General features: G+C 51.0%; 1 protein-coding gene across 2 annotated transcripts; it reads right to left on the bottom strand.

Annotated features, from left to right (window-relative positions):
- Window positions 1–2,824: 2,824 nt before the first annotated feature.
- Window positions 2,825–12,936, bottom strand: RAC2 (ras-related C3 botulinum toxin substrate 2 (rho family, small GTP binding protein Rac2)). 2 transcript variants are annotated; one of them, XM_009881848.1, is made up of 7 exons: window positions 12,724–12,936; window positions 9,646–9,717; window positions 7,867–7,984; window positions 6,303–6,365; window positions 5,231–5,390; window positions 3,846–3,980; window positions 2,825–3,086 (listed from the first exon to the last, which is right to left on the bottom strand). In XM_009881848.1, exons 1-6 carry the CDS (start codon window positions 12,756–12,758, stop codon window positions 3,850–3,852), a joined length of 579 nt encoding a protein of 192 aa, XP_009880150.1. In that variant the 5' UTR covers window positions 12,759–12,936; the 3' UTR covers window positions 2,825–3,086; window positions 3,846–3,849. The 2 variants fall into 2 exon arrangements, with proteins under 2 accessions (XP_009880150.1, XP_009880151.1); XM_009881849.1 differs by having other exon boundaries at window positions 2,841–3,086; window positions 3,842–3,980; window positions 12,724–12,917.
- Window positions 12,937–17,722: the final 4,786 nt, after the last annotated feature.

Genomic DNA, 17,722 nt, shown 5'->3' with positions numbered 1-17,722 from the left:
GGGATGGAGAGAGAAGAGGGGAGAAGGAGGTGCAGGAGAAGGGCCGGGGAGAAGGGGAGCGCAGAGGAAGGGAGGATGGAGGAATGGGGAGTGCGGTAAAAGAAGCTGGCGAGTGGAGGAGAGAGGGAGAGAAAGAATAGAGGGATGCAGACAGCAGCTGTGCGGTGGGAGAGTGGCGCGGTGGGAGTGGGGGACTCGGCTCGACTCCCCTGGGTGGAGGGAGCTGTGGCAGTGCAAAGCGCCCTGTGAATGCCCACGGGTACGCAGGAGAGGGGCTCCTTGTTTCGAGGATCTTGCGGTCAGGACCGGTGCTGCTCAGAGGTGCAAGGATGTAGCATAGCCTTCTGGCTGGCAAGGTGCTCAGAAACCGGGGTGGATGCTGAGCACACAAACCCTCCTCCTTTCTGTTCTGTCCTACGAGCACCTCCAGATGGATGGATATAAAGGCAAATAGGGGGGCTGTCTGTCCCAACTCTGTCCCTCCCCTGGCTCCATGCACAACCTCATGTCTTTTGCACCTCTTTGGGAAAAAGCTCCCTTTCAACAGCCCTGAACTCTCCTAACAAATTTCGTCTCTGCTGCAAGGAGTGGACCCAGAAGAAATGGGGCAGCACAAGAAATTAAGCTCCTTTGTCTGAGCAGTTGTCTCAGGAAGGAAATTAAGATTTCCTCATCCCATTCCTGCCACAAAGTGCATCCCTGTAGTCCTCACCCCCTGCCCCGCAGCCATCATCAGTGACTCCTTGTGCTGTACAATCACCCAGCTCTTGACATTTGGCGCTACTGCTATGAGCATTTGAGCTCCTAGGGCCAATTCCAGCCTTAACAGAAGTGGGGAATATCTCCGCGAGCAGAATATAGCTACAGTCTAAAACCTGGCCTTCCAAACCTGCTTGAGCAATTTTATGTCCAGCCACTGCTGCTCAAAGGTGAACAGGTGAAGGCAGCAGAGGGCTTCAAAGCTGTCAGGACGCCTTAGCCTAGATCTTGGCCACAATGTTGTCTGGGGACACACAGGAGAGATGAGGCCTCACTGGGGAAGGAATGCACAGCACCCAGACCTTTGCCATGGCAGGGCAGGTATCTGCAGCACCATGCAGGGAACCCCCAAGCTCGTGTCCTAAAAGAAACAGAGCCACAAAACAGCAGAGCTCTACCCAGGCCTGCTACGCCTTGCAGGACTTGTTAGCACAAGCACAGTCACAGGGTCGCAACTTCCAGATGCTCAGATGTCCTGCCTCATTCTCTGCCTCAGCTCCAATGGGGTTGTGCAAACTGCTTGAATCGTGTTGGAAGGAGAGCTCAGCCTGTGTACCTCCACAGGTAGGCAGATACCTGAATTTTGTTTCATGCACACGGCGAGCATCTTCTCTCTGCATTGCTGTGTGTGACAGGGGACAGGGCAGACTGAGATCGTAAAAGCCAAGGCTTGAAATCTGGAGAGGAAGTAGTAACTCACTGGGAATTCCTTGGTTTGAATAATGTTTAGGATGTTTAAGGGAGGCTGGATCCCAGACTCAAGGGCTTTGTGTCCCTTGCTCTTCCACAGGTATATGCCCACACCAGAGACTTAACTTCTGCTCTTCTGGACGTACGTCGTTACAATTTACATTACCTTTGGATGGGGCTTGTGCAATTCATGCTGCAGCAGTGCGGATATTTGTGGAACTCGCTGCCACAGGATGTCCTCCAGGCTTGCTCTGGACATTGTCAGCGGATAACGTTTCACATCCCTGAGTTAACTGCCTTACTGAGATCCGGCCATGAATTGCATTTGTGGAAATTTCCCTGGCAGCAGGGTACCTCAGGGGCTCCGCTGTGGCGGGTTGCTGCTGACATTGCCCATGCATCTCTCCTCAGCGCGGGAAACAGCCTTTGAAACTCAGAAGTGGTGCTGCGTCGGGGGCAGGGGGGGGGAGCGGTGAGCTGGCTCAACTCCACCATCGCTGCTCTGTGCCCTCATAGGACTGCAGGGTTTTGCAGTGCCAATCGTTGCACCCTGAGCCTTCCTCCCTCCCACACGAGCAAGCGGTGGCAGCAGCAGCAGCAGCCACCCTCCAACACTTCTTACTCTCAAGTCCCTGCAATGCATCAGGAAGGCAGGTGCTCACGGCTACCAGATCCATTGTACCGCTGGGACCCGCTCTCTTCAGCTTAATTTTAGTGACTTGGAGGCAATTTGTCTGGACTGGTGACTCATTCCTCGCTCTTTTGGTTGGTTTATTTCCCCCCCGCCCTCCCTCCCCCTTCCTGTTCTCGCTCTGCCTGTGCCTGGCAGCCTGAGAGAGTGAGTGCCGGTACCGATATGACTGCGTGTGACGTGAGCTCAGCTGCATTAATGCAGAAGTGTTTTGGTGAGAGGGTGTCCCCAGCAACCTGCAGGAGCAGATCGAACAACGAGTAGTCTGGGGCAGGGTGTCCCCTCCGAAAGGCTGCATCTCACCCTCAGTGTGTTGGGCAGGGAAGACAACTTCTCCTTTGAACACAGGGAGGCTGAGAAGAGGAAGGGCGAAAGCTGAGGTGTAATCACCCCGCTGCCTTGCACAGGCTGGCACATGATATTTGTACTTTACTGAGGAGTGCGGGGGGGGGGGGTCAGCTGAGAACTCAGCAACTCAGTGCATGAACGAAGCCTTGTCTCTTCATCCTGTAGCATCTGGGGCTCCCTGGTACCACGCTCTGTGTGGTGCTACCTGGCTTATCACTGCTGAAGGAGAGTCATAGCTGGCAGGTCCCTCCACCCCAGCCGTCCCATTGCTCACTGCTTCAGGGCCGTGCCATCCCCCCCCATCTTCCCAAGGTGCAACACATCATGGCCATGGCAAGAACTTACGGTCTCTTTATTGGGTTTCACTCACTACGTCATAACCTTGGAGGCTGGCGAGGAAGAGAAGGGGCAGCTGGGGTGGGGCGAGTGTGGGGAAGTTGTGCAAACGGACAAACCAGTGCTACAGACCCACAACAGTCTTTCAAGCCAGCAGAAGTAAAAAGCGCAGTGACCGCCACAAGGTACTGAGCTCCGGGATGCTGGTGCCATCACTGTCCTGCCTGCTGGGCAGAGCCTGGCATCAGGACGGGGCCGGGATCTGTAGCCAAAAACATGACAGACCTTGTGAAACCAGCTTGGTCCCTTTTCCTGCTCTCCCTCCCCCTGTCCTGGTGATGGTGGGAGGGCGAAGGGGCAGGGTCACAGTTGGAATGCTGTCACTCTCCTCTCTCTTCAGGCTCTTGTCCTGAAGCCCCTGTCCTCCCTCTGCTGCCTTGAGTGGAAGGGGAAGAGCAGGTGGGGACAATATAAGGAGTAAAGGAGTCCTGGGGGAGAAGCTGCTGCCTGCCAATGAACCGCAGCACAAAAATCCCCTTTAGGTGAGCAAGGCTTGGTAAGAGGAAGGGCCATTGGGCAATTGCCATGAATAAGGAACAGCTTTGGTTTTTTGTTGTGTGGTTGTTTTTTTTTTTTTTGTCTATAGGCATAGGCTTCAACTTCACAGCTCTCACAGCAGGTCAACCCCAGGGCAGCTTGGACACAGTTCCCTCTGTGGCAGAAGGTGATAGACAGTTCTTCTTTGTGAGGGCAGAGGCAGAAAATCCTGGGCCACCTTGCACCAGGAGATGGGGGCAAATCTGCCCACGGGCAGGCAGCAAGGAGGGGGAAGTGGTTCAGGGGTCTGCGTGCTTCATCACATCAGCAGTCCTTTCCCCAAGCAGGACTGCTGTCTCACTCTCTCTCTCCGAGGGTGACCCATCCCACCAGGCACAGCAGGTCATAGGAACCCCGTGGTCCTGACCTTTCAGGAGCAGGAAAGGGCCACTGGTGTCACTCCCAGGGATCCTTTCAGACTTACTCACTTAGAGGAGGCTGCATACTCGTTTCTTCGTCCGGGTGGGCTGTGGACAGAGGACTGCTCGGATGGCCTCGTCGAACACCGTCTTGAGGCCCCTCTGCGTCAAAGCCGAGCATTCGAGGTATTTCACAGAGTCTGTTGGGAGGAAAGCAGGTGCTGTAATGGGAAGGAAGGGAACTGGGGGAGGCAGTGGGGGTACCCAGGAGGCTGCTTTGAAGGGTCTTCAGAAGAGAAGCATGCAGGAGGAACGCCACAGATTGCGTCAAGCAGGAAGAGATGCATGTTCCTGTATCAGCAATATGTTTCTGGTTCCTATCACCCCACAGCCATAACACCCTCCTCCCTCAGTGCTCATTTTTCAGTGTCCTGAGGCACATGCACACCACCTAAACACTCCCTGAGTCTTGTTTTGAGATGAGGTCTCAAGTGTCCTCAGGCTTCGAGTGTTGAGCACCTCGGGTGGCTTCTCAAATCACGTAGCAACTCCCTTTTGGGACTCTGTACCCCCAAATTCTCAAAGACCTTGTGCTGAAAAGCAAGGCACCTGCAGCTTGCCTGAATTGAATAAACACATCTCCGGTGATCAAAGCCATTAAGCATTGTTAGGACACACTTCACTCACTCAAGCAGTCTTGATTCAGAGCAAGGCTTGCCAGCTGTACAAGACCAGGGTTTGCCTGTTCTCCACCCTTGTAGCCAAAGCAGAGCCATCGTGTGAGGCTGGCTATGTTATCTTGGTCAGACACCTTCTTCTCTGAACTCCTGGTTGAAAACTTCTCCCTCAAGCTATGTTTCCCACCCTCTCTGCTGCCTCTGCGTGCTGCATCTGAGAAGAGTGATTATCTGGAACAGGTATTTGTGCCTGTCCTGAAATACAGGAGGGAGCTGATGCCCCTGAGATGAATGGTGGGGTGAGACACACATACCCAGGGTTGCATGTCTAAGCCCCAGTAGTCAGAGGCAGGGACGGGAAGCTGCAGTTGCAACCCTTCCTGAGAGATGTTAGAAAACTCACTCTTCCGCCTCTTTCCGGATGTGGAGGAGAGGCCTCTGCCCCCAGAGCAGCTGCGGCTTTCACAGAAAAACATTGGCCTGGTTAGAAATAACAGAGTAAAAGGGGAGGGGAATGTGCAAATGTGTATTTGTGTGTGTGTGTGTGTAGGATAGTGTCCAGAGAGAGGCAGAAAACAGAGGGTTGAGGGGTTGAGACTTCCTCAAGGAGCAGATCTCCTTCCTGACATGCATTTTGCCCCATGAGCCTTGATGTGTCCCTCAGAGATACCACTGTGAGATACCACCAAGCAAGCCTCATTAGGTTGAGGGGAAGCCCTTATCTTCTTCCTGTCTCCTTTCAGTGGGTCCAAGATGTTGTCCCAAGCACCTACCGATTTCTTTGGCCAGAGCAAGGCCCTGAGGATAAGTAATGGGGGATAGCTTCTTCTCCTTCAGCTTCTCAATGGTATCTTTGTCATCACGAAGATCCAGCTTTGTGCCCACAAGGATGATAGGAGTGCTGGGGCAGTGATGCCGCACCTCAGGGAACCACTAGCAAGGGAGCAAAATGGCAGAGATGTGAGAAGAAGTCACACGTAGGGGCGTGCACAAGGGAAACAAAGAGGCACCTGGCATGGTTTTGGCTGGGCTAAACTAAACAAATGACAGATGCTCTCTTTAACTTCTCTCTGCCTTCCCAGAAGAGAAAGGAGAGAGAATGAGAGAGACTTATGGGTTGAAAAGAAAATAAAACTACTTTAATGAAATATTAATAATGAAAAGAAATAATAATATCAATAAGAAAAATAATGACATATATACAATGGGGTGCCTGTGGGGTGAAACACCCCTGAACAAATGTCAGCAAGATAGCTAACACCCTGTCCTTCCTCACAGCCCTTCCACCCTGTGTTGGGCACTATAGTCTGGCCCAGACAAGCCCCTGCTGCTTGTTCCATTAGTGAAATTCCTGACATGGAGCTCAAATTCTGTTAAGCAAAAGCACAAGCTGCTCTCCACCCTTCTTGGCTCCCTGAAACCCAGGGAGAAACATGAAAGTGGTAGGAAGGAAATACTATGTTGTTCTCCTCTCCATTTATGTCTCCCTTCTTCCCTTACTTCCCATCCAAAGACTGTGGGTAACTGCTTCTCATACCCTGTGGACTGGTCCTGTGTGTCTGTGTTGGGACAGTCTTGGCTGAAAAATGCCATCAGACCATAAGCCTGTGGTGTCACAGCTGAATAGCCCAGCAAGATGAATATTAGCCCTTTAATAGAGTTGGCTGCCTTCTTTGAGATGACCCAGAAAAGACATCTGAAGGAGGCAGATATTTTAGTTCCTTCTGACACAAAAAAGAATTTAGATGTCCTTTTAGCAGTCTCCACCTGCAGTCACTCTCTTTGCAAGACTACCACCAATCTCACCCTCCTCAACCCATGATGGACCAGGATACTGTGTCTCACCTTAGCACGGACGTTTTCATAAGATGCCGGGCTGACAAGGGAGAAGCAGATCAGGAAGACGTCCTGTAGGCACACAACCATGGTGCAGTGTTAGGATGAGAGCATGGGATTGCATCACAAGAGGCAGAGAGGGGGTTGAAGAGCTGGGTGGGCAGCATCTTCCCTCTGCTTCAAAGAGGGTCATGCTAGGGAAAGTTGTCTCCCACAATGTTACACAGTCCTGACTGCTGCTAATTGCCTCTAGAGAGAAGGATATTTGCTCCCCTGACTCATGGTAACCATAGCCACCATTATCAGAACAGCCAAACGCTTAACTACGAGGATGGGGTTTTTGCGGTAGGCACACTCATCCTCATGGGAAACGGCCTGACAGTGTCCAGCTTATCTCTCACAGAGCACCAGAGAGCTTTCAGGCCAGAATAGTTTTGTCTGCTGTTGAGACAGAGCTAGGCTCAACCCAAAAAAGTGCACACGCAGGATGCAAATGAGTCTCGGTTATCCATGTAAGCGCTTCTCCTGGACATGGCAGAATGTAGACTTCCATTAAAAAAACAAAAACCAAACCAAACCAAACCACAACACAACACCCCCAGCTCTTCAGGGTTATATTTCCTTCATCCAACTTTGCCTAGCTAAAACAAGGGTGTCAGGCCCAACCTATCCACTTCCATACTTCTACAACTATCAGAGGCAAGTATCTTGGAGTACAACCAAGTACCTGGGAGAACAGTTCTCCCACCTATCCTTGGGATATGCCACGGGTGGGTGCTATCATGTTGTTGAGAAATGCACCTGCTCGCACAGACTGCAGAAGGAGCCCAGGCAAGCAGCTTACACCAGGTGTCTGACTTTTAGGTGGCTGAACCTAGCTGAAACAAATAGTGCCCTCAATTCCTTGCCCTTTCGGTTGCAATGGCAACCTTCAGACCAGCGCCTGAGGCAGCAGGGTCTTTCTGAGCTTGCCAAGAGACTGCTTGGAACAACATCCTCCAGGGAAGGTGACCTTGAAACTCTGAAATCACTCTGCCAACATGGTGAAAAACTGGTGAACACCAGTATCTGAGGAGAGGCATCCATTTGTTCTGTTAGAGGCTTGGGCTTAGTTGAGGCATCAGCAGATCAAATGCATGTGTCCGCACATCAGCTCTCTTTTAAGAGGCAGAAGCCAGAATAGTGGTGTTCACAAAAACATGAAAAGCTCCTTCCTCAGCTCCTAAATTCCCTGAGCCATTTTAGCTTCGCAAGAGGAGGCCTTTTTACCAGGGCTGTGCAAGTCATCTGCCCCACACTGAAATCGGTGTCAGCTGGACTCACAAGTATCTTTTAAGATCTCAGTCTTCTTGCTAAGTTATCCCAGTAATAAAGGCTCCAAAATACCCTTAGATATCTTTTACCTTTATGGTTTCAAGGCACTTGTATATGAGCAGAGGTATTTCCAGAAAAGGGCAGAGAGAGATGGTAACAGTCCTGTCACTGTGTTATGGCAAATGTTGATTTTTGCAGCAGGGGACAGAGGCATATCTGAGGGAGGAACAAGGGATAAGCGGCATGGAGTGTGACCCACCGTCTGCGGGTAAGAGAGTGGCCTCAGCCTGTCATAATCCTCTTGTCCAGCAGTATCCCAAAGCCCCAGGTTTACAGGCTTGCTGTCAACCATCACGTTGGCGGAATAGTTATCAAACCTGAAATGCAGAGACATAGGCCATGGCTCAAACAGGAGAAGAGGGAGCCCTTACAGTAATGTAGGTGGGTTTCACTAGGTGCACCCCAGAGCAAAGGGTAGTGATTCCTCTTCTTAGCTCACCTGGGTGTTGCTGGTTTCCTGTGAATCTCTACTTTATGGACTCCTCACTCAGCATCAACCTCCTCCCTGTCACCCAGCTGTCCTGGACAGGTAGCTGGCTGCAGCTCCACCTTTGCCACCGTGAGCGCAGACCCATAAAGCCTTCAGCTTCCCACTTCTTTCCCCAGTATTCTTCCCACAACTGTGTCTGCTCTAGCCACCCTTGCCTTTCTTTTGTGCTCCAAACCCCAGCTATCTTCTTAAAAGTCTTTGTAGCTCCCCCAGAGCTCTGCACACCTCAACACTCCTATTGGAACTCCTATGCCAAAGTGGGTCCCCTTACTCTTTGAAAAGCCAGCATGAAATATTTGAGAATATTTCTGCATGCTCGGCAGCAAAAACCTATTGGGAAAAAAAAAAAAGGCTATTAAATCAATGGAGGTGTTGCTTCCCTGGGTTCCTAGAAAATGTTCTTTCCTGTTCCTTTTGGTATATTTTTTTCCAGGTTGACGTAGCGGAAACAAGTGATAGGAAGGAACCAATGCAAAGACCTTGTGAACGTGCTTACAGCACATGCCACAGTTATAAGATAAGCTATGCTGACCAGGAGCACAAAATGTCCTCTCTTTCACATCTCCAGACACAAGCCTCAGACAGGAGAAGAAATGGTGTGTGACACATGAAATGCACGACCACTTCACGGCTACATGCTAGGACGGGATGTTACCCTTCTACAAACCAGATTCTGAGAAGAGATGGGTTCTTGCTGCCACAACCATTTCTCTCAATATTTGTTGCACGCTGGTCTGGAGAAAAAAAGTGAGGCTCTAGGGTTTTCCTGCACCTGTCCTTCCCAAGGAATCTGAACCTGAGCTGTCAGTCTGACATACTGTGCCTAGCTCCTTTTCCCACCTCAGGGAGGTCATACTCCACACCCCAGTGGTGTGGTATAAGTACAGGTGGTGTGCATCCCCAAACATACCCCACGTGCTGCTGGGAGACAAACGCATATGACCACTCAGCCTACAACAACCCTAACCTTGCTCCCTACTCCAACAGTCTGCAGGTCTGTCCCAGCCTCACGCATACATCCACTGGACTGCACAGGGCTTCTGCTCTGGCATTGAGCTGAATCCTACACCCCTACCATCGGGGTTCTCAGTGCCTGCTCCAATGATGGTGGGTGCCTTGGAGAAGGAAGGCAGTGGGGACCCGTGTCCAGCCAACTGCCTTCTCTTGGGTCTGGCCCAATTTTTGTAGCTTGGTGCCTTGCTTTTTTGCCTAGCATCTATAACTTCTAAACTTAGCAGGCAGATAGACCCTTGGATTGGTTTGTGCCTTCCAAATATCCCATTTATGCCAGGGTTTTATAAGGCCACTTGTGCTTCTGGTGAAAGGTGACAGATCAAAAGCATAGAGGCACCTTCGGTGGTTTGGCAGCCCTTCCTCCGCTGGCATGGAGATTGCGACCCTTGTGCACAACAAGGGGTTTCTGCACCCGTTTGCGTTCTGCTTTCCATGTTTCCCCCCAACCCCCGGACTTTTTTATCTATTACTCACACAGTGGGGATGTATTCTCCTGGGAAGGCATTGGTGGTGTAGCTGATAAGGAGACAGGTTTTCCCCACAGCTCTGGAAGAGAAAGAAAAAAATAGTAAATCATGGTAGTGCAGGCAGTCTTGCTAGGGTGAAATGGGGATGGGGCAATCCTTTCTGTAAGCTAGCCCTGTCAGGAGACCCCTGGAAGCAGAAACACATTTGCAGGACCAGACACTGCATAACCATAGGTTAGACAACTGGCAGGAAGAAAGACAGGATGTCACCCAGAAATGTTTGTTGTCTTCGAGCACGAAGGCTTGTTTTTACGGTCTGGTACAGAGATCACTCAGCTGAAACGCATCCACTCTGAGATGGAGGTGAGAGCCCATTTTTCAGTGCGTGCACAGTGCTGGGTAGGTATATTGGTTCCATGGTGGAGTGCCATGAGAAGGCTGCCCAACCAGCTACAGCCCCCAAACACAGGCACTCCTGCCTGTTCCTGCAGGCGCAGTGACCATGCCCTGATAGCACCTCTTCTTGACTCAGCCACACCACTTTCCAGTCTTGCCTGTCTGCGGTAAGGTGCAGCATCACCCGCAGAGAGAGCTTTAAGCAGCCAGCAAGGTGCCTCTCCCTGTGGCTGATGGAGGCTGCTGGTGGTGCTTCTGAGCTAGAAGCTGGTTCTTCCTCTCTCCTCAGCCTCCCCCACACCCGTGCTGCAGCAGAGTAGAACACAAATAAGCCAGGGTAGCAGCACAATCCAGACTGGGTGTGAGGGAGGTGGGAAAGGGGACAGTAAGGCTGTCAAGGAGAGGAGAAGGTGTTGTGGGCAAGGTGAAGGCTGTGGTGAGGGAAAGAAGAAGAGGAGAGAAACTGGAAGAAGATAAAGCAGCCAGGACAGGTGCGGAAAGGAGAATCATTCTCCTGCTGGGCTGCTATTTCTCAGGTCTGTGTGGCCTGGGAAAGTCTGGCCATGCTTCAGTTACAGCATGTGTGAAACGGAGGTGGTGAGAGCAACCTGCCTTCTCAGTCCATGAGCACCACTGCAGGATGAGGGAGATGCCTTTCCTGGGGGAAAGGCTGGAGTCCCACTGCTGGGGATGCTCCAGCCATCTCAGCTGTACCTGCAAAGTCCCCTGTTGCAGAGCTGCAGCCCTGCCTTTTCATGTGCTCTTGACAGGCACAGCTGGCATCTTCACCCTGGTCACAAGGCACCTGCCTCAGTCACTGCACTGTGGGGCAGCTGAGGAGGAAACTGAGCTCTTCGGCATGCTCTAACATTTATTTCTTCCTTCTGCCACCTCCCTTTCTTAGATCCTCCTCTCTCAGGCCCTTCTCTTTCTCCAGCTCCCTTGCTTCCCTGTTATGATAGAGATATTGAGGGAGGGACATGGGAGGCTTTCTGAAGCTCTACAGGTAACGGCTCAGGAGATCTATGGGACTGTGGGTGGGTCAGTCATGGAAGGGGGTATGGTTCTAAATCAATGTAGTTGAACAGAGAGGAGCACAAAGAGTCAGTGAAGGGATGAAGGTTACAACAAAGCTATTGAGAGAAGAGGTGAGGTTAGTAGCACCTGCAGGTTCCTAGGACTGAACTCAGGGAGTGTTAAGAGGTCAGTGATGTGTGATGGAGGAGGCTATGTAGCTAGAATAGCTATGAGGCAATGTGAGGGGCTCAGATCAGTGATGGCAGAAAATCCTGTGGTTGGTAAGGCTGAGCCAAGGGAGGGTGACATGGCTGGTATGGCTGGGAGGGAGGTGGAGTGTGGTGAACCAGGAGCTCGGAGCAATGGGGGGATAACTGGACTGCTGTATCGCAAGGTGGTGAGAGGGGAGGTGCAGTGTACAGAGAAGCAAAATGACAGGACAGAAGACAGTTAAGAGCAGTTGTGGTCAGGGGGGTTGAGGGCAGGACATGTTGTGGGGTCAGCCATGATATGAGGGGATTGCTGCCTTGAGGGATGGCAACAGAGTTGGTGCAATGTGTGAGGGGGAAGCTGGGGCGTTAACAGGGCAACAGATAAATGCTCGGTGGAGTTGTTCATCCAGCTCTAGCTTGCAGCCTTCAGGGGACTTTCCTTAGAGGTAACGGTGTTTATCTGGGGCTCTGTCCTTTCTTGTCCCTTCTCCCCAGCCCCTTGCCCCAGCCCCTGAGAATATGTCTGACGTACTGTTATGTTTGCAGACGTCTTCTTCCCCAGGCGGGGTTTGAAGGAGGAAGTGACTGTGGGGAGCAGGGCTGCTGCAAATGTCTCTTCATCTGCTACCTGATAGCTGCCCCAGATAACAGTCTGGCCAGCTCCTAGCTGGGAAATGAATTAACCTATGCCGTGCCAAATGTGGACTCTCCTCCCCTCCCTTCCTTTCTTGTACTCATCCCACAGGGCAAGAAGAGGTCCCGTCCACCCCATCCCTCCCACCCCCAGCAGTACTAACTGCTTCACTTATTGATGGCTTAGATCTGGCCATTTCCAGGGATCACAGGACATGGGCAGTGACGCCATCATGCTGTGAAGGCAAAGTTGTGTTACCTCCCACTCCCAAAGTGGCACATACTTGTGCCTATCTCAGCAGAAAGAGCTCCTCCTCCTTGTGCCCACAGAAACCCCTGGCCAAACAGTCTCCCCCACATCCCAGTACAGAGATAACATGCTGAGAAAAGCTGAACACAGAGATACTGGAGGACATCTCATCAGGACCATAGTGCTGTGCCCTCTCTCAGTCAGCCCTAGTGAGCAGATGGCTTTCAAGGAGCCGTTCACCTGCCAGAGAGCACTTGCACCTCTCAGGTTTTAAATCTGACTCCTGTCTACAGGTTGAATCTGGCAGCAACACCACCACCTCTTGTGCGTGGGACAGACCAGCACCATTTTCCATGCCCCCTTTGCAGATGCCCTTCAGAATGCCCTCTTCCACACCCTACCCAGAGGAAGGCCCCTTGCCCTGGGGAGGGAAGAGCGAGCAAGAGAGAGAGGGAACACAATTTGCAGGAGGTCAGAAAAGAAGCTGGGGAAGTTTCACCAAGCAGCCACCTTCTTTCTTGCCCCTTGTCACCACCCCTCCCTCCCTGCATCCACAGCAAACCAGCGGGGTACCTACCCATCTCCCACCACGACACACTTGATGGCTTGCATGTCTCCGGACCCGTGGCGGAGGACAGCGCCTGGGGCAAAGGAAAATCAGGCCAAGGCAAACAGCGGGGAGAGACAGGCAAATTTGGGTATCAGCCCCAGTGCTGCAGTGAGCGGCAGGTTGCGGGGAGTGAGGAAGTGGAAGAGGGAACTTTACTCGATGATCACCCTCCAGTCCCTCCTCCCCTCCCACCACAGCAGCAGCTCTGCGGCCGAGGCCGTTAGCTGAAGGCGGGGCATGCATGACTTCATGGTTGGGATGATGATTGCTGTAATTTCATTATTTTCTCCCTGCGTGTCTCACCCAATCCTGTCCCACACCATCCCAGTGAACGGCTCGGGGCACCAAATGGCTTTTACAGGGGAGCTGAACAAGGCTTAGAAGTGGGGTGAAAAAGTGGAGGGGGGGATTTCCTCCTCTGTCCTTTATCATCCAAACATTGGAGGAGGTGTAAGCAGGAAAGGGAATCTGAAGTGGGAGTAGTGGGGTGACGTGGGGCAATGAAGATTTTTCAGGTCTTCTCAGCGCCCCTGAGTGTCAATGGCGAAACATCACAAGGAACAATGTTTCCTGTGAAGGCTGAACAAGGAAGTTAAGCAGCCTCTAGGAAGCAGCAACCATCCCATGGATGCTCTGTCCCTCCTCTCCTGTGGTGATAACGTCCTGCCACACTTCCTCACCTGCAAGGATTACTAGTACAAAGAAGTATTGTGTGAACCTGTGTGTTCACTCTGAGGTGGAGCAGATGCATCAAGGGATGCAATGAAACCCCTGCCAGTATTATGAGAACCAAGATTGGTGGATGAGAAGAGCCACTGCAAACCAGCTTTTCCCTACCCACCATCTCCCCTACTTCTGTGCAAGAGCAGCCAGTGGGAGCTGCTGCAGACCTCTTCCTTCTTGTCATAGAATCACAGAATGGTTTGAGTTGGAGGGGAGATTTAAAGGTCATCTAGTCCAACCGCCCTGCAACGAGCAGGGACATCTTCAACTAGAGAAGAGAGAGATATACAACAGGGGGCTCAACAGAGCCCCGACGAACCTGACCTGGAATGTTTCCAGGGATGGGGCATTGACCACCTCTCTGGGCAACCTGTTCCAGTGTTTCCCCACTCTCATCATAACAATTTTCTTCCTTATATCTAGTCTGAAACTACCCTTTTAGTTTAAGACCATAACAACTTATCCTATCGCTACAGGCCCTACTAAAAAGTCTGTCCTCGTCTTTCTTATAAGCCCTCGTCTTTCTTATAAGCCCTCTTTATGTACTGAAAGGCCGCAATAAGGTCCCCCCAGATCCTTCTCTTCTCCAGGCTAAATAACCCAGACTCTCTCAGCCTATCCTCATTGTCTTCAGAAGATAAAAGGACTTTAGAGCTAAGCAGCAAGGAGAAGAAGGAAGAAATTACCCTAAGAAAGAAGAGACAAAGAAAGATCCCAGGAGGCTCTACTCCTTCCTTTCCCTTCTCGAAATGAAGGTCTGTTACCTCTTCCCTCCTTCTCCTCCCATGCAATCGAAGCCTGGAAAAGTGTGTATGTGTGCACATCTGTGTGCTCCAGCCTGAACTGATGAGTGGATGACCAGGAGACGTGTTTTATAGAAGGGATGTGGTGACACAGAAGTAATTAGAATTTGCAGGCTTTGTCAGGAGAACAGTTAGACCAAGAACAGTGGGTTTTCAGCTGGGATGTTCCTGGGGGAAGGAACACTGAAGGAAAGTGTTTCTCCAGAGGTTGGTGACCTTTGCGCCGCTGCAGCCACGGGAGGCTGTTGGAACTGACCTGCTTGGGAGGAGAGCTCTCCCATCCGTCACTCAAGCACTGGCCGCAACCCAGAAACCTTCAGCTGTGGAATATTTCCAAGTCTGGCTGCTATTTCAGAAGCACAAAGTGACCAGCTGTACTAGGTGTTCCCTCTGTGGGTGGTAGGGAAGGGGGAGGAGGGAAACCCACTGACTCCTCTGCAAGCGAGAGCAGGCACAGGCCATAGGAATACAGGTCAGAGAAGGACAGAAGGGAGAGTGACAAAGGCTGTTACAGGGAGAGCAGCAGCAGGAACTGGAAAGGGCAGGTGGGCACAGAATATAATGGGCCAGGAGACAGAGACACAGTCAGAAGAGGAGGCAGGTATATCTGGCTCTGGAGAGCGCTACTGGTGGATGAAGAAAAACCACTACAGCTTCCTGGGCAATTGGACACATTGAGACCTCTCTATGGGAGACATATGGGTGACAAGTGAGGGCTCAGGGAGCTGGAGCTGGTGGAGTCCCTGGGGATTCAGGGAGCTCTAGGTTGGACAGACAGCCTGGGACAGGCAAGCAGAAAACTAACCCCTTTCTGGGCATTGTTGAAACTGCATTTGCACTCAGCTTCTCCAAAGGAACACTTCTGTTTTCATCAGATCTTTTCTCTGAAGGTTTCCAAAACCCCTTATGTGCCTGGGGAGAAGCAAGGTGGGAAGAACAGCAAGTGAACACCCAGGGTGGGAAGGATGGGGACCGAAGGAAAAAGAGCTGGGAAGAGCTGGAGAATATACTGAGTCTTTCCTGGAACAGAGTAAGAGTCATGTGAGGATACTGGGGCTAGGGGCAGGATGGAAAACTGACCAGTGGCACAGTAGGACCTGGTAGCAGGGGTGAACAGGGATCACTGACCTGCTGAATGTCAGGGTGTGCTTTTGTCCTTGTAGTCTGGCATATGGGTTTGTGGGGCTGACAGCATGGAAGAGAGTGAGGAAGAGGAAAACAAGTTAAAATAGGTCAGGAAGAAGGGACTGTTGTTGAGACCCTATGTCCAGGTGAGCCCTGTGTCAAAGACACTGTAGTTCTGTATGGCCAACAATTAGCTGTGGAAGTCCTGGCAAGAAGGTATATATCCATTTCCCTTCTGGGCAAATTACTTTTGGAAGAGAATTGCCTTCTACTGCTATGGATAGTCAGTTGTCGTCCAAGTCAGAGGTCTCTGCTGTAAATCTATAAACATCCCTCCTCTGCCAGTGCCTCTGTAGAGGGACAATAGGGATCTACATAAAGGCTTTTAGGGTGTTCCTTTCCGTCATATTTAAATGATTAAAAATGGGATATTACATTCAAACAACACATATTGTAATCACTCTGAGAATGACTGGCACCTGCTACATTAAAACCTCTCAGCTGGGCGCACTGCAGTAACGGGAAGGAAACTTCAGGAAACAGGCCCATAGCCCGTAACTGAGCACATACAGACCTGTTGCTGCTTTGATGTCCTCTCACACCACCAAGAGGTGCTCTTGACATGAGTTTCCTTCTGCATGTGCAGCGGGGCTGAGGGAAGGCAGGCACCCATCTGGGGTTTCTTGTTCCCTTTGCTGAATTTGAGGAAGATGCTAATGGGAAAGAATTGCTCAGTGAGAGAGTTTTGCTTTGAGAGACTTCCAGGGCCCTGGGCTGTGTCACCTCTGAGTGCCCCATCTGTGCTGGGTTTGCATGGCACCCATGTGGGGCAGCGGGCAAAGGAGGAAATGCATGATACCATTTTTCCCCCCACAAGGATCCAAAGCAGCAAGGAATTTGAGTGACTCCATGCCTCCCACCTCTTTCGGTGGGGGCTCTTTTTGTACATAGGGCATGGCCACAGCAGGTATTCTCATTAACCTGCGCCCTGATAGAATTTATTTTATGTGAGGCAATCCTGAGTGGTCGTGAGACCTTTTTTGTGTGTGCTGGGACTCCACCAGGGAAGAGAGAAATTTGCTTCAGCCTGGCTGGGCTGCAGACTGTCCCCACTTGCTGTATTCCCCTTTTGTGTCTTCCCACTTCCCCATTCACACAGCTTCATACCATCTGCCTCCTTCTTTTAGTTCTTGCTTTGCTGCTTCTCTTTTCCAAAGCTCCCACCCCTCCCTGTTGCTGCCCTCCTCTCCCCTCACTGCTGTGGTTTCCCATGGCTGCCATGCTCGTCTGAAAAGCCTGCCCTCAATTCAGAGCTCACATCATAACTGAAGTGGGGAGATGCACCTCAGGCCATGATGTTCTGCAGACCCTGTTAGAAACATCATGGATTTGCTTCATACAGGGTCTGTTTTCTAACACAGCCATACCAAGGGCATTTCTAGCCTAAATTTATCCTGTCAAGCAAAAGCTGAGGAAAAAAAAAAAAAATGAAGCTTCCAATCCAGCCTCACTGAACACAGACTACCTACATTTACAACATAACTCATAAGCAACTCAACTTAAAAATGGTGTTTACTGAGTCTTGGACATGTCTTACTCCTGGGCTTTTCTGGAGACCAGCCCTACTGCAATCAGGGGTGGGTGGTCCATTCCTGGTACATCATGTCATGGAGGCTTCTCTATCTTCAGAATGGGAATGCTCTCAGCCCTTCCAGTTTGGGGCAAAATAGCAGGTCCATTGACATCCTCGTATCTCGAGCACTGAAAGAGGTTCACCCTCTTCACCTCTTCTCCACTACGCAGCTGGGTAAGCAGAAGACCATGGCACAGACCTTTGGGCATCAAGCTCGTTGTGATGGCTGATTCACACTTGCACTTCCCTCATCTGAGCTGTGCTTTGCAGACTTTAAATCATACTGGGTTTTTTTTATGCCTCGGCCTTATCTGTTTCTCCACTTCTGCAAGTCCCCAGTGATTCTGATATGGGTTTCCATTCTTACAGACGTTTTGTTCTCAGCCAGTGACAACCCCCATCTCGTTGATACCACTCCGTTACTTAATGGTAGGAAATACAGATCAATATCTGACTGTGCGTCCTTTCCCACAAGGTGCTCAGATAGTTCAACAACATTTTTCACCTGCCTGTTGTAGAGGGGAGGCAACAGGGACTAGAGATTACACGTGTAAATTCTAACTTGAGTGCCAACTGCTTAACTTGATTCCCCTGCCTGCTAGCACTCTTCATACGTTATCAGATGTTAGATATACTATGTTTTGTAAAACCAGATCTAATACATATCTTTACTGGCAAGCTA

Source organism: Charadrius vociferus, unplaced genomic scaffold, assembly GCF_000708025.1.
Source record: "Charadrius vociferus isolate BGI_N301 unplaced genomic scaffold, ASM70802v2 scaffold413, whole genome shotgun sequence".
NCBI lineage: Eukaryota > Metazoa > Chordata > Aves > Charadriiformes > Charadriidae > Charadrius > Charadrius vociferus.
The sequence above is the reverse complement of the archived record's forward strand: the minus strand, read 5'-3'. Positions and strand labels throughout refer to the sequence as shown.

Bases quoted from the DNA above. Each gene is read 5' to 3' on its own strand.
- RAC2 (XM_009881848.1), bottom strand. From the start codon at position 12,758: ATGCAAGCCATCAAGTGTGTCGTGGTGGGAGATGG. The intron at 7,985-9,645 runs GTGAGTAATAGA...TCTGCATTTCAG, and splicing joins GGAGAATACATCCCCACTGT to GTTTGATAACTATTCCGCCA. The intron at 3,981-5,230 runs GTAGGTGCTTGG...TCCTCCCAACAG, and splicing joins TGCTCTGGCCAAAGAAATCG to ACTCTGTGAAATACCTCGAA.